The sequence below is a fragment of the Gorilla gorilla genome, chromosome 9 (assembly GCF_029281585.2).
Source record: "Gorilla gorilla gorilla isolate KB3781 chromosome 9, NHGRI_mGorGor1-v2.1_pri, whole genome shotgun sequence".
Classification (NCBI taxonomy): domain Eukaryota; kingdom Metazoa; phylum Chordata; class Mammalia; order Primates; family Hominidae; genus Gorilla; species Gorilla gorilla.
The window spans coordinates 16,273,467-16,292,577 of record NC_073233.2 but is presented as its reverse complement, the minus strand read 5'-3'; the positions used below and the strand labels follow the sequence as shown (position 1 = coordinate 16,292,577).

General features: G+C 39.1%; 1 protein-coding gene across 6 annotated transcripts in view; it reads left to right on the top strand.

The window, feature by feature from the left end:
• Positions 1-19,111, top strand: part of SBF2 (SET binding factor 2) — a 531,976-nt gene that overhangs the window by 401,855 nt on the left and 111,010 nt on the right. For all 6 annotated transcript variants that reach the window (XM_063710649.1, XM_063710648.1, XM_063710650.1 and 3 more), the window contains one exon: positions 9,949-10,017. In XM_063710649.1, coding sequence (XP_063566719.1) covers positions 9,949-10,017 — 69 coding nt within the window. The remainder of the gene's footprint in view (positions 1-9,948; positions 10,018-19,111) is intronic.

Here is a 19,111-nt window from a genome sequence, read left to right as displayed (position 1 = left end):
TTTTCCTACATGGCCTGACTGTATTTTAAAATAAAAACCTAAACACAACTCCAAGGTAATGACTGCCTTCAAAGTAATATTTTCGTTGATTTTAATATTCTCTTTGAAGGAAGTTCTCATTGACTCATATTTCTTTTCTCCCTCTCCTTTCTCACACACATTCATTTCCAGAGGTTTGACTGAGGGAGAGCTGCTACTGAGTTTTAACAGTCACTCTTTTTATATGTAAAACTCATGTTCATGAATTTAAAACAAAAGATTACTTGTTCTGACTTAAAAATCTAACCAGTAACTGGGCTCCAACAAAGGTCCCCACAGAGACATCATAAAAGAACATCATTGTCCTCTAATTTAAGGATGTATCTTATTCAGCCATGAATTTATCTCATCCCTTTAAAATGTGTTCTTATTTGTCATCCCTATTTCCTCCTGGGATAAAGAGATTCCTGAGTTCATTAGCTACAGCATGCCTGGCACATAGTAGATACTCAATAAATATTTGTTGAGTAAATGAAAATCGTTATTCAAAGGAAAATCCTGATTACGCTCAATGTTAATTCTGGAAATCCAAGACCTAGTAAGATCATTTGTTCTACTGTTCTTTCAGCTTTGTATGACATTCAAAAAGGCATATCACTCATTCAACAACTTGCCATAAATATTGATAACTGCTTCTTATTCACTGCTATAAAAATGCCATTAAATTGCTTATAGTCTAGTAAAGAGACATACAAGTAAACAGATAATCACAATAGAGTGTGATATGCTAAGCATTTCCTAGCCTCAGTGATAATAACATTTATTGAGTACTTTCTATGTACCAGGTACAATTTTAAGTATTTTACATGCATTAATGAGTTCTAACTTAATTGCATTGTGAGCTGACAACTCTGTCTACATGATTCAAAACATTTTGAAATTTACTGATAGTTTTTTGTTTTGTTTTGTTCTTGAGACAAGGTCTTGCTTTGTCACCCAGGCTGGAAGGCAGTGATACAATCATGGCTCACTGTAGCCTCCACCTGCTCGGCTCAAGTGATTCTCCCATCTCTGCCTCCCAAGTATCTGGGAGTACAGGCACATGACACCACACCCAGCTAATTTTTAATAATTTGTAGAGATGAGCTCTTACTATCACTCAGGCTGGTCTTGAACTCCTGAGCTCAAGCAATCCTCTCACCTCGGCCTCCCAAAGTTCTGTGATTATAGGTGTGAGCCACCATAGCCAGCCCTGATACTTATTTTATGGACCAGTATGAGGTCAATTTTTTTAAATCCATGTGAACAGTTCTGGGTACAGTGTTAGAAAGTGCAGTGTCCATTAGAGCAAGCAAGTTTTTGTATACAGTGTTCTATACATATCTATTAGCTCTAACGTTTACAGTATTTCTTTTAATCTTCAATATGATGACTGATTTTTCTACCTGCTTGACCTATCAGTTACTGAGAGAGGTATATTAAAATATTTTAGCATGATTGTAAATTTATCTGTTTTTCCTTTTACATCTGTCAGTTTTTGCTTTGTATACTTTGAGGCTAAGTTATTAGGTTTATATACATTTAAATTGTTATAGCTTTCTGGTAGATTGAGCTATTTATTATTATGTAATGCTTCATTTTATCCCTAGTAATACATTTTGCCTTAAAGAGTATTTTATATTCTGATTATTAATATAGCTACCCCAACTTCTTTTGGTATTTGCCTGGTACATATTTTTTCATCCTTTAAATTTCGTGTATCCTTAAGTTTTATATATATGTATGTTGTTTATAAGCAACAAATATTTAGATTCTGTTTTTAGATTCAGTGTCAATCTTTGTTTTTTTAACCAGAACATTTGGTCCATTTGTGCTATTGTATTTGTATTTGTTACAAGTAGTTAGGCATGAGCGGGGCAGGAGAAAGCTGTCCCCCACCCACTAGGAATGTCAGGTGATAGTTGGACAGTTATCACTTTGCCTCTCTAAAAGTGATAAATTGGCAGCTGGCACCAGGGAGAGTCCATTTCCTGATTGTCCACACCTGGTACACTAAAGTGTTAATTGAATGCAGGCACCAGGGAGAAGCAACTTCCTGGGCATGAGCATTAAGAGACAAAAATGGCAGAGTATGACCTCCCAGGGGCACACCACCCAAAAAGGGAAGAAAGCCACAGATGGGCGTGCATACAACTTCCTAAACACACTGCGCATGCTCACCTCCCAAGTGTAAGGAGGGCGCTGCACTTATGAGTAGCCCAGCCTAAGGGAAGAATCATGGGAAAGGGGCCAGCGTATAAATAAAGTCCTAGGATCAAGGTTAAAATGGTACTTGACCTTCACGTGCCCGCTTGGGTCTCTTCCAAGCATTATTTCATTTCTTTCCCGTTCTAAAGCTTTTTAAAATAAACTTCCACTCATGCTCTGAAACTTGCCTCGGTCTCTTTTTATGCCTTATGCCCCTCAGTCCAATTCTTTCTTCTGAGGAGGCAAGAATTGAGCTTGCTGCAGACGCATATGGATTCACCATCAGTAATACCTTGGATACCTTGACTGGTAACGTATTTGGTGCTGTGAGACTCAGATATTTGCCACCACTAACACATTTATTCCTACCATCTTATTTTTTTTTTTCTTTTTCTGATTGTTTCCCTTTTCTTTTTCTTTTTTTTTGAGACGGAATCTTGCTCTGTCGCCCAGGCTGGTGTGCAGTGGCACGATCTTGGCTCACTGCAAGCTCTGCCTCCCGGGTTCACGCCCTTCTCCTGCCTCAGCCTCCCCAGTAGCTGGGACTACAGATGCCCGCCACCACACCTGGCTAATTTTTTGTATTTTTTAGTAGAGACGGGGTTTCACCGTGTTAGCCAGGATGGTCTCGATCTCCTGACCTTGTGATCCGCCTGCCTCCGCCTCCCAAAGTGCTGGGATTACAGGCGTGAGTCACCGCGCGCAGCCGATTGTTTCCCTTTTCTGAGTTTCTTTTTCCACTTCTTTTTTGTTTTCCCTTGGGTTCAGGTTTGTTGTTTTTTTTTTATTTTCCTATTATTCCATTTTTTCCTCCACTAGTTTGGAAGTTGCAACCCACTCTATTTCTGTTTCTTTCGTGATAATACAGAAATTCTTAAATGCTTACTTAATTTATCAAAATCTATCAAAATCTAACTCCAATCCACTCCCTTAGAAAGTCTTTGCTACCATGGTTGTATAGTTTAGTTGTATCTTAATTTTCTTTGCTATCAAAAGACAATATTGTCATTGTTTTATACAGTCAATGTGTGTTTAGATTTACCTACATATTTATCTCTTTTTTGGCTCAATTATCTTCTTACATCTCAGACTTTCTATCTGGTGTCATAGATGGCTTTAGAGATCCCAGGATTATTGTCATTCTTGTTAATTGAAAAATCAAATCTGTAAAATATTTTGAAGAGGCTTATTCTGAGCCACTAGGAGTGACCACAGCCCGGTAGTTGGGTTGCAGTTTAATTTTATATATTCTAGGGAGACAGAAATTGTAGGTAAAATCATAAATCAGTACATGGAAGGTGTACCTTGGTTCGTCCTAAAGAGGTGGGATATCTTGTGGGGTGGTGGCTTACAGGTCATAGGTGGATTCAAAGATTTTCTGATTGGGTACTGATTGAAAGAGTTAAGCTTTGTATAAATACTTGATGTCAGTAGAGTAGAAAGAAATGCTTGAGTCAAGATAAGGGAGTTGTGGAGGTCAAAGCCCTTATTATGTAGATGAAACCTCATAGGTAGTAGCCCTCAGAGAGAATAGATGGTACATGTCTCTTTTTAGATCATAAAAGTGTCAGACTCCCAGCTAATCTCTCCCACAGCTGAGAAAGTCCTAGAAAGGGAAGGCCTGGCTGCATTAATGGAGATTCTCTACAGATGCAGATTTCCCCCACAACAGATGACTTTGCAGGGCCATTTCACAATATGTCAAAGAAAAATATTTTGATTTCCTTCAGGGTCTTCTATCTATCATGTGATGCTGTATCAGAATCAGGTTGGAAAGGAAGCTGCTTTCTGCTGGGATAATTTTAAAAACCTGTTTTCATGCCTATGATCTCAGCACTTTGGGAGGCCAAATGTGGGAGGATCACTTGAGTTCAGGAGTTTGATTCCATCCTGGCCAATAAGGTGAAACCCCATCTCTACAAAAAATACAAAAATTACCTGGGCGTGGTAGCACATGCATGTATTCCCAGCTATTCAGGAGGCTGAGGTGGGAGGATCACCTGAGCCCAGGAGGTCACAGCTGCAGTGAGCTCACACTGCACCACAGCACTCCAGCCTCCAGAGTGAGACCCTGTCTCAAAATATAAAAATTTTAAAAAAAACCCATTTAATGAGATTTTATGGTTTATAGGGTATGACTTAACCCCTGCCTTGCATGGCCTTAGGTCGTGTTTATAATCTGGTATCTTATTGCCACAAAGAGTCTGTTTTGTCAGATCTGTAATTTTACCTAAACACCAAAAGGGAGAGGGCGTAATGGGGTGTGTCTGACCTCCCTTCCTGTTATGGCCAGGAATTCGGTTTTTCAGGTTTCCCTGGGATCCCTTTGGCCAGGGGTCTATTCATTTGGTTGTGGGGCTCAGGATTTCATTTTTGGTTTATATTCTTCTAATGGACTTCCTCCCTTTAGCAAGTGCTAGTCTTTTTGTCCTATCCCTTGAGTCTCTTGAGTTCACAACTAATACTAAAATTTGCTCACCACCAGTTCCTAAGTTAAAATTTAGCTTCAGTGCTCTGTTTATCCTTCCAAGTTTCTACTTATATTTTGGTCTGCATATTCCTTGCTTTCTTGCCAATTTATTGCATTGTATTAAAGATTTTAAAATATTTTATCTATCATTTAAAATTATTTTTAGAAAAAATGCCTATCAGATTATGAAAACAACCATAAGTCAAGAAATAAAAATCCATAAGTAAATTTTAAAATGATCTTTTGGGCTGGGTGTCATGGCTTATGCCTGTAATCCCAGCATTTTGAGAGGTGGAGGCAGAAGGAAGCAGGAGTCCAAGACCAGCTTGGACAACATAGTGAAACCCTGCCTCTACAAAAAAAAAATTAAAAATTAGCTGGGTGCGGTGATGCGTGCCTGTAGTCCCAGCTACTTGGAAGGCTGAGGCAGGAGGATCGCTTGAGCCCAGGAGTTCAGGGCTGCAGTAAACTATGATTGTGCCACTGCACAGCCTAGGCAACAGAGCAGGATCCTATCTAAGAACATTTAAAAAAAATTTTTTTTAATGATCTTTTTGGTATAAATAAAGTTTCAGTGCCGCAAAAGAAATAGGACTCAAATATAAAATTGTCTTTTTCTCAGCAAGGCAAGTTACTTCTATAGAAGGGTGGACCCTTACAGATGGAGCAATGGTGAGCTCACACCTGACGCACGTGGCCCCTGCTGCTGCGTCCTTCCCCTATTGGCTAGGGTTAGACCGCACAGGCTAAACTAATTCCGATTGGCTAATTTAAAGAGAGTGACAGGGTGAGTGGTTTGGTGGGAAAAATGGTTATTCAGGGTGGAGAATGAGTCAGGGCGGAGCAGGTAGCACGTAATTTGAATGAGTCAGGGCGGAGCAGGTAACCTGAATGAGTCAGGGTGGAGCAGTAATCGAAAAAGGTTGCTTTATGAGGAAGTTAAGTTTAAAAGTAGAAGGCAAAGAATTGAACATACTGACATATTGATTCTTTAAAATGAAATTTAGAACTCATATCTAACATTTTGGTTGGAATTCTTTCATAGGATTTTTGATGATCTTAAATCATCATTTTCCAAAATATATTCTACAACTGCTTTCTTTTAAAATACTCAGTGAAACTGGGTTTACAAATGCTGTATACCGAATTCCCTTCATGGAGTCACAGTTTAAAATCTTGCCAAATCCTGTTTTTTTAAAAAAAAAAAAAAAAAAGAAGAAGAAAAGGAAAACCTTGTTTAATTTTGTTTACCCAGCATTTCCCCAACTCCCCCCAAGTAACAGCTATCAGTACTCTACAGAGCTAGTATTAGCAGAATAGTTTAAAGAGCTCTCCCCTCTCATCCTCCCCTCGCCATAAAAATAGGAAGTCCTGAGTCTTCCTTGCAGAACCAAACTGCTTTTTCCTCATATGTTACATCTGATGATATCATCAGGAATCTTGCTGTTTAATATAAATTCTAGATATTTGCTTTTTATGATGTTTTCAGGGTCTAACCCTGCCTTAGAAATGGGGACCATATTGACTACCAGACGTATCTCAGAGTCCTCAGTCTACTAGTGATCTTTCTTTTTCCTCTCTCTCCTCCATTGGAGTTTCCCTTTTAGTGCACTTGGGACCCTTCTAATTCTCAAGAATCAAAGGATTGGATAAAATCTCACCGTTCATCTACCTGAGCCCTGTTGAGATTCATTAAACAATAAATTTAGATGTAATAACTCTTCAAGTGGCTTTTTCTTTTTTTTTTTTTTTTTTTTGACAGTGTCTCTCTGTGTCACCCAGGCTGGGGTGTCACGGCATGATCATAGTTTGCTGCAACCTCAAACTCCCAAGCTCAAGCAATCCTCCCATCTCAGCCTCCCAAGTAGCTGGGACTACATGCATGCACCATCATACCTGGCCAGTTTTTTATTTTTTTAATTTTTTGTAGAAGCAGAGTCACCCTATATTGCCCAGGCTGATCTTAAACTCCTGGGCTCAAGCAATCCTCCTGCCTTGGCTTCCCAAAGTGCTCAGATTATAAGTATGAACCACCACCCCCAGCCCAAGTGACTATTTTATTGCTCTCCTTTCCAACCTTGAAGATTTATAGTCAGGGCCTTTTGTTTTATTCTACTCACCTGTTCTCTAATAATTTCAGAAATCACCAGTGACCTCTTATATTCATCAGTTTCTCATGTTTTTGTTGTTGTTGTTTTTTTTTAATCTTTATTTTACTAAACTTCCTCTAAAGCATGTAACACTGTTGGTCATTTCCTCTTAACATCTATGATACCATTCTCACCAGTTCTCCTTCCCCATCTTGATTTTCCTCTCTGCCTTTATATAAGTACATATCTTTCCCAAGTTTCTGTCCTTAGCCCCTTTTTCTCATTATTCTCCTTATGTTTATTCCTTTATTTATTAACTTATTCATTTCTCCAATAAATGTTTATTCAATAGGATGAATTAGTTAAAATATTATTTTTAGCATAATATAGGAAGCTTGAGCCTATCTTTTACTTTTTTATTTTTAACTGGGTCACAGAATGTGAGCCATATGAGAATGACTTTTTACTGCTGAGATTTATCTTATAATCCTTTTTTTTAAAGACAGGTCTCACTCCGTTGCCCAGGCTGGAGTGCAATGGCACCATCTCAGTTCACTGCAACCTCTGCCTCCCGGGTTCAAGCGATTCTCCTGCCTCAGGCTCCTGAGTAGCTGGGACTACATGCACAGGCCACCGTGCCCAGCTAATTTTTGTATTTTTTGTAAAGACAGGGTTTCACCGTGTTGCCCAGGCTGGTCTTGAACTCCTGAGCTCAGGTGATCCACCCGCCTCTGCCTCCTAAAGTGCTGGGATTACAGGCGTGAAGCACCGTGCCCAGCCTTATAATCCATTATTGTTTCAGTAGTCATTGCAATAGAACATGCAGTAAATTCTAAACTGTTTTTCAGAATTGACAATACATGAAATTCAATTGAAAACTCTTTTAGCTGATCCTAGTACCAAAAGCACTCAGGCTAGAAAGACTAGCTTTAGACTAGATGGCCACTTCTAGGCTAAGCTCTTGAAAGAAAGTTTCTTCCTTTTTCCTCAGGGCAGTACTACGCCCTCCCCATCCGCAGCAGTAGTTTGAAATAGGCAAAGATTATCTTTGCCTATTTCCCTTCTGACTCTTCCTCACTTCTGACTTTCCCTTCTGACTCTTCCTCCTGTTTTCTAGAGTGCTTGTCCGGGGCACTAGTGCACTTAGGCAGCTCTAAGCCTTCTGCTGCTCTCCTGGTCAGGTCTGTTCTCACCACCCTCACACTCTAAAATTAGTGCTGGAAGTTCAGACAATCCATATGTTCTACCTCAAAAATTAAAGGAAAGCAAGTACAAAAGGCAGTGTCTAGAGGAAAAAACACCACACTGATAGGTAGATAAATCTAGATTCCAGTTGTGGCTCTGTGGTTGACATCTGTGCCTCTTTTCTCTAGTCTGGAAAGTGGAGGAATTGCACTGGAATAATTGATGTCTAAGGTCCCAGCTCTATGAGTTTAAAATCATTTCATGCAAATTTATAACGGATGGATGAGGAGTTTTGATGGAGATAGCTACATTGTCTAAGGTCAGGGCTTTAATCACTATTCTTCACCCACTAGGAAAATCAATTGCAGCTTTTGCAGCCATTGTGGGCACTATTCTGGATTCTGGCCACATTGGACCCCACTGCTAGACAGAGGAAGGACTGGTTAATATAACTGTATGAAGATATCTATCCACCGGGCATGGTGGTTCATGCTTGTGATCCCAGCACTTTGGGAGGCTGAGACAGGCGGATCACTTGAGGTCAGGAGTTAAACCCCGTCTCTACTAAAAATATAAAAATTAGCCGAGTGTGGTGGCATGTCCCTATAATCCCAGCTACTCGGGAGGCTGAAGCACGAGAATCGCTTGAACCTGGGAGACCGAGGTTACCGTAAGCTGAGATCACGCCACTGCACTCCAACCCTGGATGACAGAGCGAGACTCTGTCTCAAAAAAAAAAATTATCTAACATAATGTCCATGTGGTAGCATGTGTCAGAATTTCTTTTTAAGGCTGAATATTCTATGCATCTATGTGTGTGTGCTTGTATACCGCATTGTGTTTATTCACTTATCTGTCAACAGACACCTGGGTCACTTTCACCTTTTGCCTATTGTGAATAATGCTTCTGTGAACATGAGTATACAAAAACCTGTTTGAGTTCTTGTTTTCCATTCTTTTGGATATATGCCCAGAAGAAGAATAACTGTAATATACAGTAATTCTGTATTTATTTTTTGCATGTGTGGAATCGCTATACTGTTTTCCACAGTCACTGTGCCATTTTACCTTCCCACTGAGATTTCCTGACCTTTCTATTCATCAGCATTTCACTCAATGGGTTTTAGAATCAGTGATATATCTTGTCTGATCAATAGCAAGATCCTCACCGCCCCACCCCCACTTTTTTTTTTTTTTTGAGACAGAGTCTCATTCTGTTGTCCAGGCTGGAGTGCAGTGGCGGGATCTTGGCTCACTGCAACCTCCACCTCCTGGGTTCAAGCGATTCTCCTGCTTCAGCCTCCCAAGTAGCTGGGATTACAGGCGCCCGCCACCATGCCTGGCTTTTTGTATTTTTAGTAGAGACAGGGTTTCACCATGTTGGCCAGGCTGGTCTCGAACTCCTGACCTCAGGTGATCTGCCCGCCTCAGCCTCCCAAAGTGCTGGGATTACAGGCATGAGCCACCGCGCCCAGCCTGAAAGATAACCCTTTTTGTATAACAATAAGAAAGAAAAAAATATCTCCAGTCAATTATAAGATGATCCTCATCTCAGAAATGTTAAAATGTGCAAAAAAATGTATCTTAGACTCAGTGGAATACAGTTGCTGAATATACTAAAACTCCCTCCAAAAAAAAATTTGTGTAAGTTACACAACTTTTAACACAATCTTTGTAGAGCAGGAAAGTAAAGGTGGCTACTCAGCAATAATGTATGAAAATACCTTTCTCAAATATACTTTTACCTTATTTATAAAAGAATGTGCTTCACACACAGTTTTTTCCCCCAAAACTTACCTAGCTATGTCTTAATCGCAATTTGGAATAAGAGTACAAACCCCTCCGTCAGGTCCTCTGCAAAATAAAAAGGTAAAAACCCCATAGGACAGTAAACAGTGTATCCCAGATGTTAGTTCGCATGTATTTGTGATTTCTGGTAAATATCCTAATGCTCTTTTGTCTTTGTTTTGCTTAAAGGATTGTTCAAGTTTAGAAGAATACAACATTGCCGCAGCATTACTCCCTTTGACCAGTGCTTTCTATAGGGTAAGTTTCATTGGTCCATATATAAGCTAGTTATGATTTACATAAATGTATTCAGTTTGATTTATTATGGAACTACATGAAAATCCTGTCCTCTTAGTAGCATGCCTAAGATATATCTGCGGTTATATTTATTATAACATTTATTGCATGCTATGTGTAGGAAATTTAATATAGAACACTAAATCATCTCCTAAAATAGCACCCACACCCGTTACATCCTTTTCCTTAATTTTCTTTATAGTACTTCACAACACCTGAATTTATGTTACATATTGGTTTGTTTACATGTTTTTTCCCCATCACAGAAAGTAAATTTCATGAGGCTGGGATATTGTCTGTCCTCTTACTGCTATGTCCCAGGGCCACTCAGTAAATATTTATTGAATGAATGACATTGAAGCCAGAAATTAGAGTTTAACTTTACTGGTAATTTCTGCGAACCTTCTGAGAATTTTCTGAAATGTTCAAAGTGATTTTTTAAAATTCTGTCACTTACTACAGTTATATCTATGCTTTTTCATAAATAGATTCATTCTTATGGCAGAAAAAACAAGCAAATTTCTTTTCCTGTGAAGGACTTGTAAAGAATTAGATAACCACCCACACTCAGAACAATGCATTTAATACATCCTTCTGAAATATGCAATAATAAACAGTAAATCTGTGGTAGCAGCTGACTTACTATTCAGCTACATGCACAGTCAGCTTCAGGAAGCAATAAGTTAACAAGTTTGGTAACTGCCATACTGTTTCTCTGTGTTAGCAGATTAATCATACATAGGTTTTAGTGGTGGGCTTAGATTTGATTTTTTGTGGTTGGCATGGTTTGTTGTTGGATGAGTTTGTTTTGGGTTATTTTGGTATAGGGATGAATCAGTCCAGGTCCAGTCAGGAGCCAGAAACCACACCAGTAATTTGAACAGAGAAATTTTATTTTATTTTTATTTATTTATTTATTGAGACAGAGTTTTAGCTCTTGTTGCCCAGGGTAGAGTGCAATGGCTCAATCTCGGCTCATTGCAACCTCCTCCTCCCATGTTCAAGTGATTCTCCTGCCTCAGTTGCCCAAGTGGCTGGGATTATAGGCATGCACCACCACACTTGGCTGACTTTTTGTATTTTTAGTAGAAATGGGGTTTCACTATCTTGGTCAGGCTGGTCTCAAACTCCTGACCTCAGGTGATCCACCCGCCTCGGCCTCCGAAAGTGCTGGGATTACAGGCATGAGCTACCGCGCCTGGCCTATTTTTATTTTTTTGAGGCAGTGTTTCACTCTGTTGCCCAGGCTGTAGTGCAGTGGCACAATCTTAGCTCCCTACAGCCTCTGCCTCCTGGGCTCAAGTGATCCTCCCATCTCAGCCTCCAAGTAGCTGGAACTACAGGCACACGCCACCACACCCAGCTAATTTTTTTTTCTTTTTTTGTGATGGGGTCTCGCTCTGTCGCCCAGGCTAGAGTGTAGTGGCGCAATTTCAGCTCACTGCAACCTCCACCTCCCAGGTTAAAGTGATTCTCCTGCCTCAGCCTCCCGAGTAGGTGGGACTACAGGCACGTGCCACCACACCCAGCTAATTTTTGTGTTTTTAGTAGAGACAGGGTTTCACCATGTTGGCCAGAATGGTCTTGATCTCCTGACCTTGTGATCCGCCTGCCTTGGCCTCCCAAAGTGCTGGGATTACAGGTGTGAACCACCATGTCCAGCAGAATTTTTGTCTTTTTTTGTAGAGACAGAGTTTTACCATGTTGCCCAGGCTGGTCTAAAATTCCTAGACTCAAGCTGTGTGCCCACCTTGGCCTCCCAAAGTGCTGCAATTACAGGGGTGAGCCACCACACCTGGCTGATTTTTGTATTTTTTTTGTAGAGACAGAGTTTCATCATGTTGCCCAGGCTGGTCTCAAATTCCTAGACTCAAGCTGTCTGCCCACCTTGGCCTCCCAAAGTGCTGCAATTACAGGGGTGAGCCACCATGCCTGACCAGAAATGTTAATATAAGGAGTTATTAAGTAGTAATAGGGGATTAACTACTAAGAGGTAAAGAGAATTCGTAAGAATACAGGAATAAAATATAGGGAGCAACTACTACCTCTAGGGCTCAGGCATACTACCTAACAAAGAAGCAAACTTGGAAGAGAGCCCCTTCCCAGATCTAGGCTGATTCAGATCATGTTGGAGAGGTGTTGTGGCCACTGGATGGCATCGAATTTCAAGAGACCAGAACTGGCAAGCAGTAAACTGCCTGCTGGAGTGCTGGCAAGACTTGCTAGGAAGCCACCCACTAGGATGGCCCTGAAACTTCTAGGGTGCTAGTGAAACTTGATAGGAAGCTACCACCTGGGGTACCACTGAAACTTTATAGATAGCACTGCCACTGTGGTCCCACACACCACCATTAGGTGCTTACCACAGGAGCAAGAAGGAGAAAGTACACCAGAACTAGGAAGAGAATACACTTTCTACTGCAGTGTTGCTTCAGCACCTTTACTGGCAAAGCTTAATATTCTACATTTTGGCAAAGGAGAAATGTTTATAAGGGCCAGTTCCAGTATCACAAAGCAAGACAGAGAAGGATAGATTTGGAAGAAAGAAGTACTGCATTGATAACAGAGGGGTTGGGTAAGGTAGATCACACAGATTCTCGGATATTTTCTAAATATTTACCTTTTGGAAAATTATTTCTAGTGCATATTAGATTTGTTAATTCAGGAAGTAGATGTAAATTACATATTCCTGGGCACAAATTGCAAATTAGCCATCCTCATACTGTCCAGCCAGTATAAACTCCTGGGTCTTGCCAGCATTGCTTCAGAGAATGGACTCAGCTGCTTGTCTTGTTTAAACTTACTTTTAAAATACTTTAAATAACATTATTAATTTTTTTCAATGGAACAAAAGTTTATTGAGTAGCTCAATATAAAAAGCTACTATAACAGGCAACATCTGGGCAGCAACATTAATAAAACATTGACATGGTCCCTAGGAACTTATATTAATAGTCTAATACTGCAGATAATTTTTAAAAATCAAACTGGTCCACAATGCCACCAACCAGATGGACATTATCTTAAGTAAAAGTTATGTATATACCAGGTGTGGTGGCTCACACCTGTAATCCCAAAACTTTGGGAGGCCGAGGCGGGTGGATCACCTGAGGTTGGGAGTTGAAGACCAGCCTGACCAACATGGAGAATCCCCATCTCTACTAAAAATACGAAATTAGCCGGGCGTGGTGGCATATGCCTGTAATCCCAGCTACTTGAGAGGCTGTGGCAGGAGAATTGCTTGAACCTTGGAGGCGGAGGTTGCCATGAACCGAGAGCGCACCATTGTACTCTAGCCTGGGCAACAAGAGCAAAACTCCGCCTAAAAAAAAAAAAAAATTATATATATATATTCTCCTGGGGAAGGAGAATCACTTGAACTCAGGAGGCAGAGGCTGCAGTGAGCCGAGATCACGCCACTGCACTCCAGCCTGGGTGACAGAGCAAGACTATGTCTCAAAATAAAAATAAAAGTAATTTTTTTAAAAAGTATCATTTTTAACAAAAACAAACCATTTACTCTGTTTTCACACCTTGATTCTTTCACTTAGTAGTACATCTTGGTCATCCTCTCATAATAGCACATATACCTAATTATTTTTAATTAATCCATTTATATTTGTAATGAAAAGATGGTATATATGTACCTACTATTCTCATATGAGCAGGATATTTCATTAGCCCAGATGAAAGGTTATGTTTATCTTTTAGAGTTTTATTTAGTGTCAGAGTGTTCAAGATTTCCCACTTGTAACATCGCCTGTCTTAGATCCTTTGGAATTTGTCATGCGACAGCCACCACAAATTATTTTTTCCCCTAGATTGTAAGCCTGCAGTTCCTTCTTACTTCTTTCCACTTTTACTAAGTAACATGTAATTCATTAACTCTTACAGAAGCCTTCTTTGAAGGTGGTACCTTAACAGCCAGGTTTAAATTCTTAGGATTACTTTTAGTGTGAAAAATAATGTAATCTTTTATACTTATGTTTGTTGTTTATATGGTACTTTCATTTTCGATTTCAATTTATTAGCTATGCCAAGCCCTGTGCTTATATCTGTTTCAGAGTAATCACAGATTAGTAACACATAATCCCTTACCCTCACGACACATACTAATGGCCTTTCATATCCATTGATCAGCTGTTGACAGTAGAGGAATCATTTCAAAGTTGATGAATAATAACATTGGGCTACTCATTGATTTACTTATGCCCTTTGCATTTAAAGATTATGTTTATTAAATTCAGAGCCAGAGTGTATACTGAGAATATGTAAAGCAGGGGTTCATGTCTAAAGGTTACTTTTTTAGAAGGAAAATAATAAAGTAAAACCCAATAGAGCAGAAATAGAACCACAATAGGATACTTTTGTATTATTCCTTCCCAACAATAGCAGTGAGCAACAGTGAAAGTCATGGCCCCTTCACCACAAGCCACCATTTAACTTTTTTTTTTTTTTTTGAGATGGAGTTTTGCTCTTTTCGCCCAGGCTGGAGTGCAGTGGTGCGATCTCAGCTCACTGCAACCTCTGCCTCCTGGGTTCAAGCAATTCTCCCACCTCAGCCTCCCGAGTAGCCGGGATTACAGGTGCCCACCACCATGCCCGGCTAATTTTTGCATTTTTACCATAGAGATGGGGTTTCACCATGTTGGCCAGGCTGGTCTCGAACTCCTGACCTCAGGTGATCCACCTGTCTCGACCTGCCAAAGTGCTGGGATTACAGGTGCGAGCCACCACACCCGGCTGCCACCTTTAACTTAATGCCTTCTCTCCAGTGACCCATGCACCTCAGGGTCACCCTGTTGTAGTTCTTGATAACCAGGGTATTCCAGAGGGTTTCCTGGAATCTGTCAAAATATGGCAAAGCCATCCCATTACTTCTTTGAGGCACATCTGTTGGTTATTGATACTCAAAATGACTCCCAGGAGAGCTAACACTTTCTCCTTTGGTACCCTCATAGCCTGTGTTTACCCTGGGAGGAAAAATAAATACCCTATTCACCTTAAGTGCAATCATCCTGAAGTGAAGCCTTTCCAGATTCTAAAGATCCCCCACATGTAGTTGGCATTTGAGGAAGTTTTATTGATTGAGTTAGGTCTTACTTCAGAATAAGAGCATTATTCAGACACTCATTCTCAGGAGAAACATATTTTTTCTTCAAAATTCTCCATTCAACATGTAAAAATTTATTTTCTCGTATCTAGCCATTCAAAAGATTTGTTTGAAGAAGATTATTGAAGTGTAATTTATATATCATAAAATTCACCCATCTTAAGTGTGTGTATTAGTAATTTTAGTGTTTTACAGAGTGGTAAAATCATCACCACAGTCTAATTTTAGAACATTTCTCAAAAACAAAAATAAGTAAGTAAATAAATAAATAAATAAATAAATAGGCCAGGAGTGATGGTTCATGCCTGTAATCCCAGCACTTCGGGAGGCCGAGGCAGTTGGATCACCTGAGGTCAGGAGTTCAAGTCCAGCCTGACCAACATAGCGAAACCTCCATCTCTACTAAAAATACAAAAATTAGCTGGGCATGGTGGCACACTCCTGTAGTCCCAGCTACTTGGGAGGCCGAGACAGAAGAATCTGTTGAACCTGGGAGGTGGAGGTTGCAGTGAGCCGAGATTACGCCATTGCACTCCAGCCTGGGTGACAAAGTGAGACTCCATCTCAAAAATAAAAAATAGAAATAAATAAATAAATAGGTAGAACATTTCTGTCACCCCAAAAAGAAACCTTATGCCCATTCTCAGTCACTCCCCATCCCCAGGCAACCACTAATCTGCTTTCTGTCTCTATAAATTTGTCTTCTCTAGACATTTTATTTAAAGGGAATCATACAATATATGTTCTTTTGTGTGTGGCTTTTCTCACTGAGCATAAAGGTTTTGAGGCTCACCCATGTTGTTAGAAGATTTCATTAAGACTGCTAATTATTAAGAATTTTCCACACCTGGAGTGCTTAGGTAACCTGTATTATTTCAAAATGTGTCTAATTCAGTATATAATATCCAATTAAACTAATTCTCTTATAAATATATTAGGAAAAAATGTGAGATGTACAACATGACTCCTCAGTTTAAAGAAATATAAATTTACATTTCTACCTGATTTTATAGTTATTTAATTTCTTTATTGCTGAATTTTAACTTTGGCTTATACATTCTACGTAAAGACCCACTAGTTTATCTGGCTGTAAATAAAATTTTTAGACCTAGTTATTATTTCCATTTCAAAATATGAAAGCCCATGGCAAGTAAATTCAGGGTACGGTAATAGGAAAGTCTACCTGGAAAAAGTAATCTGTGTCATTTGTATGACTCTAACTTACCTAATCAGAGAAGCAGTTAGAAAAGTCATTTGTGTCATTTGTGTAAATCTAACTGACCTAATCAGTTAGTGACATTAAAGTACAGAGAGTCACAGCATTTCCTGAGCTAGCTAAGTGGTGACCTTCCTGCCACCATCAGACTCTAGGTATTCCCCCAGCCGATACTCCCTAACATGAGTAGAGTAAAATCTGTGTTTTTCATGTCAAAGCCTGGTGTTTCTCATGTAAGTTCATTTACCTAACAGAACACGGTAAAGAATGGGAGTCCAGAGGCAGGTGATAGGAATAATAAAGAGAGCTAATATTTACTGAACTTTTACTATATACAAGATGCTACGTTTGACTTGCAGTACCTAATCTAACCCAGTGAAATATTACTCCATTTTAAGGTGAAGGAAATGTGGCTTGGAAAGAATCTATACTACCTAGCTAGTAAATGTCAGAACAGGACTCACTCAATTCTGTCTGATTTCAAACCTCAAGTTCTTTAACTATAATAGAGTTCTTCAAATGAGTTCCAATTTATGAAGCATACCTCTAGAAACTTTTTTTTTATCTTTTTGCTTAGAGATATTGAATTGACATCACTCCTGCCCTCTAATTTCTTCAGGCATTTTCACACATATAACCAGCAAGGATACTTCATTAAGTTTTGGCTGAGAGGGGGCAAAGTCAAGTTGTTATGGTTTAATTAATCGTTACATAGTATTATTTATAAGTTTCAAATATTCATATATTTCCCTTTTTTTTTTTTTTTTGAGACTGGTTTTTAGCTCTGTTGCCCAAGCTGGAGTACAGTGATGCCATCTCAGCTCACTGCAACCTCCACCTCCTGGGCTTAAGCAATCCTCCCACCTCAGCCTCCTCAGTAGCAGGACTGCAAGCATGCACCACCACACACAGCTAATTTAAAAAAATTTTTTTCTTTTGTAGAGGTGACATCTCACTATATTGCCCAGGCTGGTCTCAAACTCCTGGGCTCAAGTGATCCTCCCCCTTGGCTTCCCCAGGTGTTGGGGTTATAGGCATGAACCACCATGCCTGGCCATTTTCACATATTTCTAATAGGGAACGTAGTTTTCAAAATTACACTAAATACACTTTTGTATTTCACTAATAATTCAGAAGTTCCTTGAATACTGGCTTTGCCTTAGTAATTAATATGGATCCTGATTGTCCTACTATAGATACGAGAGTTTGTAGGTAATTCTGATGGAATACAAATATGCCGACTTTCATAGTATTGAGATTGTGGCTAGAAGAAAAATCTTATAGAAATATAAAAAATAGATATTTCCTAAGTCATCACTTTTAATTGGTAAATGATAAGAGGTCTCAAAAATTTACAAAATAGGAAAAGGATTTTGTTTTTTTTCAGACTTCGTGATCTGGATACATCGCATTTTCTACAATAGGTCTCAAGGGATTATATTTTTGACCACAAAAAAAAAAAGATAGGGGAGGGAGTGGGTGATGAAGGGTCTTTTTTCATGGTTTTTTTCTGCTGTAAACCAAATATTAATCTTAAAAATAAATTAGTCAGCAGAAAAATGTTTGAGAGTGAAGACAAGCATCAGTGCTGGCTGAATCCAAATTTGGCCTGGAAAAGATGTGAATGTGTTTATTACAGCACATCTTTCCAGCACAGCAGAATTTTAGAATGGTCAGAGAATTAGTGTCTTGCTTTTATTTCCTCCCTTCATTTTCTTCTTGTTCTTTAAGACAGTTTAGCATTCCTCCTCCTCCTCTTCCCTTTCAGCACAACCTCTCCTTGCTTCTCCCACTTTTCCCTTCTAGTTTTGAAAGACTGTTCCTCTATCCTACTGCTCCTGAAAAACTTCTGCTTCTGAGAAACTGTGAATTATTATAATTAGTTTAGAACTAATGTTCTTTATTAAGATTAGTTTATATATGCTATTTAAACTAGTGATAGAAGGAAACTGGGGCAATTTACTCAGAAGCTCTAGAACACTTATTGTGTTCTTCAGTGAATAATTAACAGTATTTTTAATCTTATTAAATTTATTTTTATAATAATTACTAATTTTTAATTTTATGAAATATTTTTCTGAACTTATCAACTTTTTTTGAATGATAATTAACTTTTTTCATGTGATGGACAATTTTTTTTTATATGATGAAAAAAAGGTTTGGACCCTTTTGTTCATTCTTCAGAAAAATGAGGCAGCCTACTAAGACTATTTCTTTCTCTACTCCAAAAGAAATATAGTACAGTTCAGTTCAGTAGACATTGATGTCCTATGCTACCACGTCCTGAGTATTAGGACTACAAAAGCCAACAAGTCAAAATCTCCAACCTTAAATACACACGCGTACAGAGAAGATAGATTAGTCAAACAAATTATAGCATGTGTATTCTAAAACAGATACAATCTAAGTACTGTAAGAATACATTAGTTCCTGGTGACCCAAGGAGGAACACCCCCCAAAAATTGTGACATGTGTGCCCATGAATGATAAATGAGCATTTATCTTGCAGGTGGGAATGAGATAAAGAGTGGGTGAAGTATGAGATGACATAAATATTATAGGCAAAAAAAAACAACAACAAAAAAAAAACAACACATGAATCACTTACTGGGAATCGTGACTGGAAATGGAGGCAGAAGGAACAAGATGGTGCTACTGCACTCCAGAGCGAGACTTTGTCTCAAAAAAAAAAAGGCAGAAATCCACTTTTTAAAGCTTTCTTAATT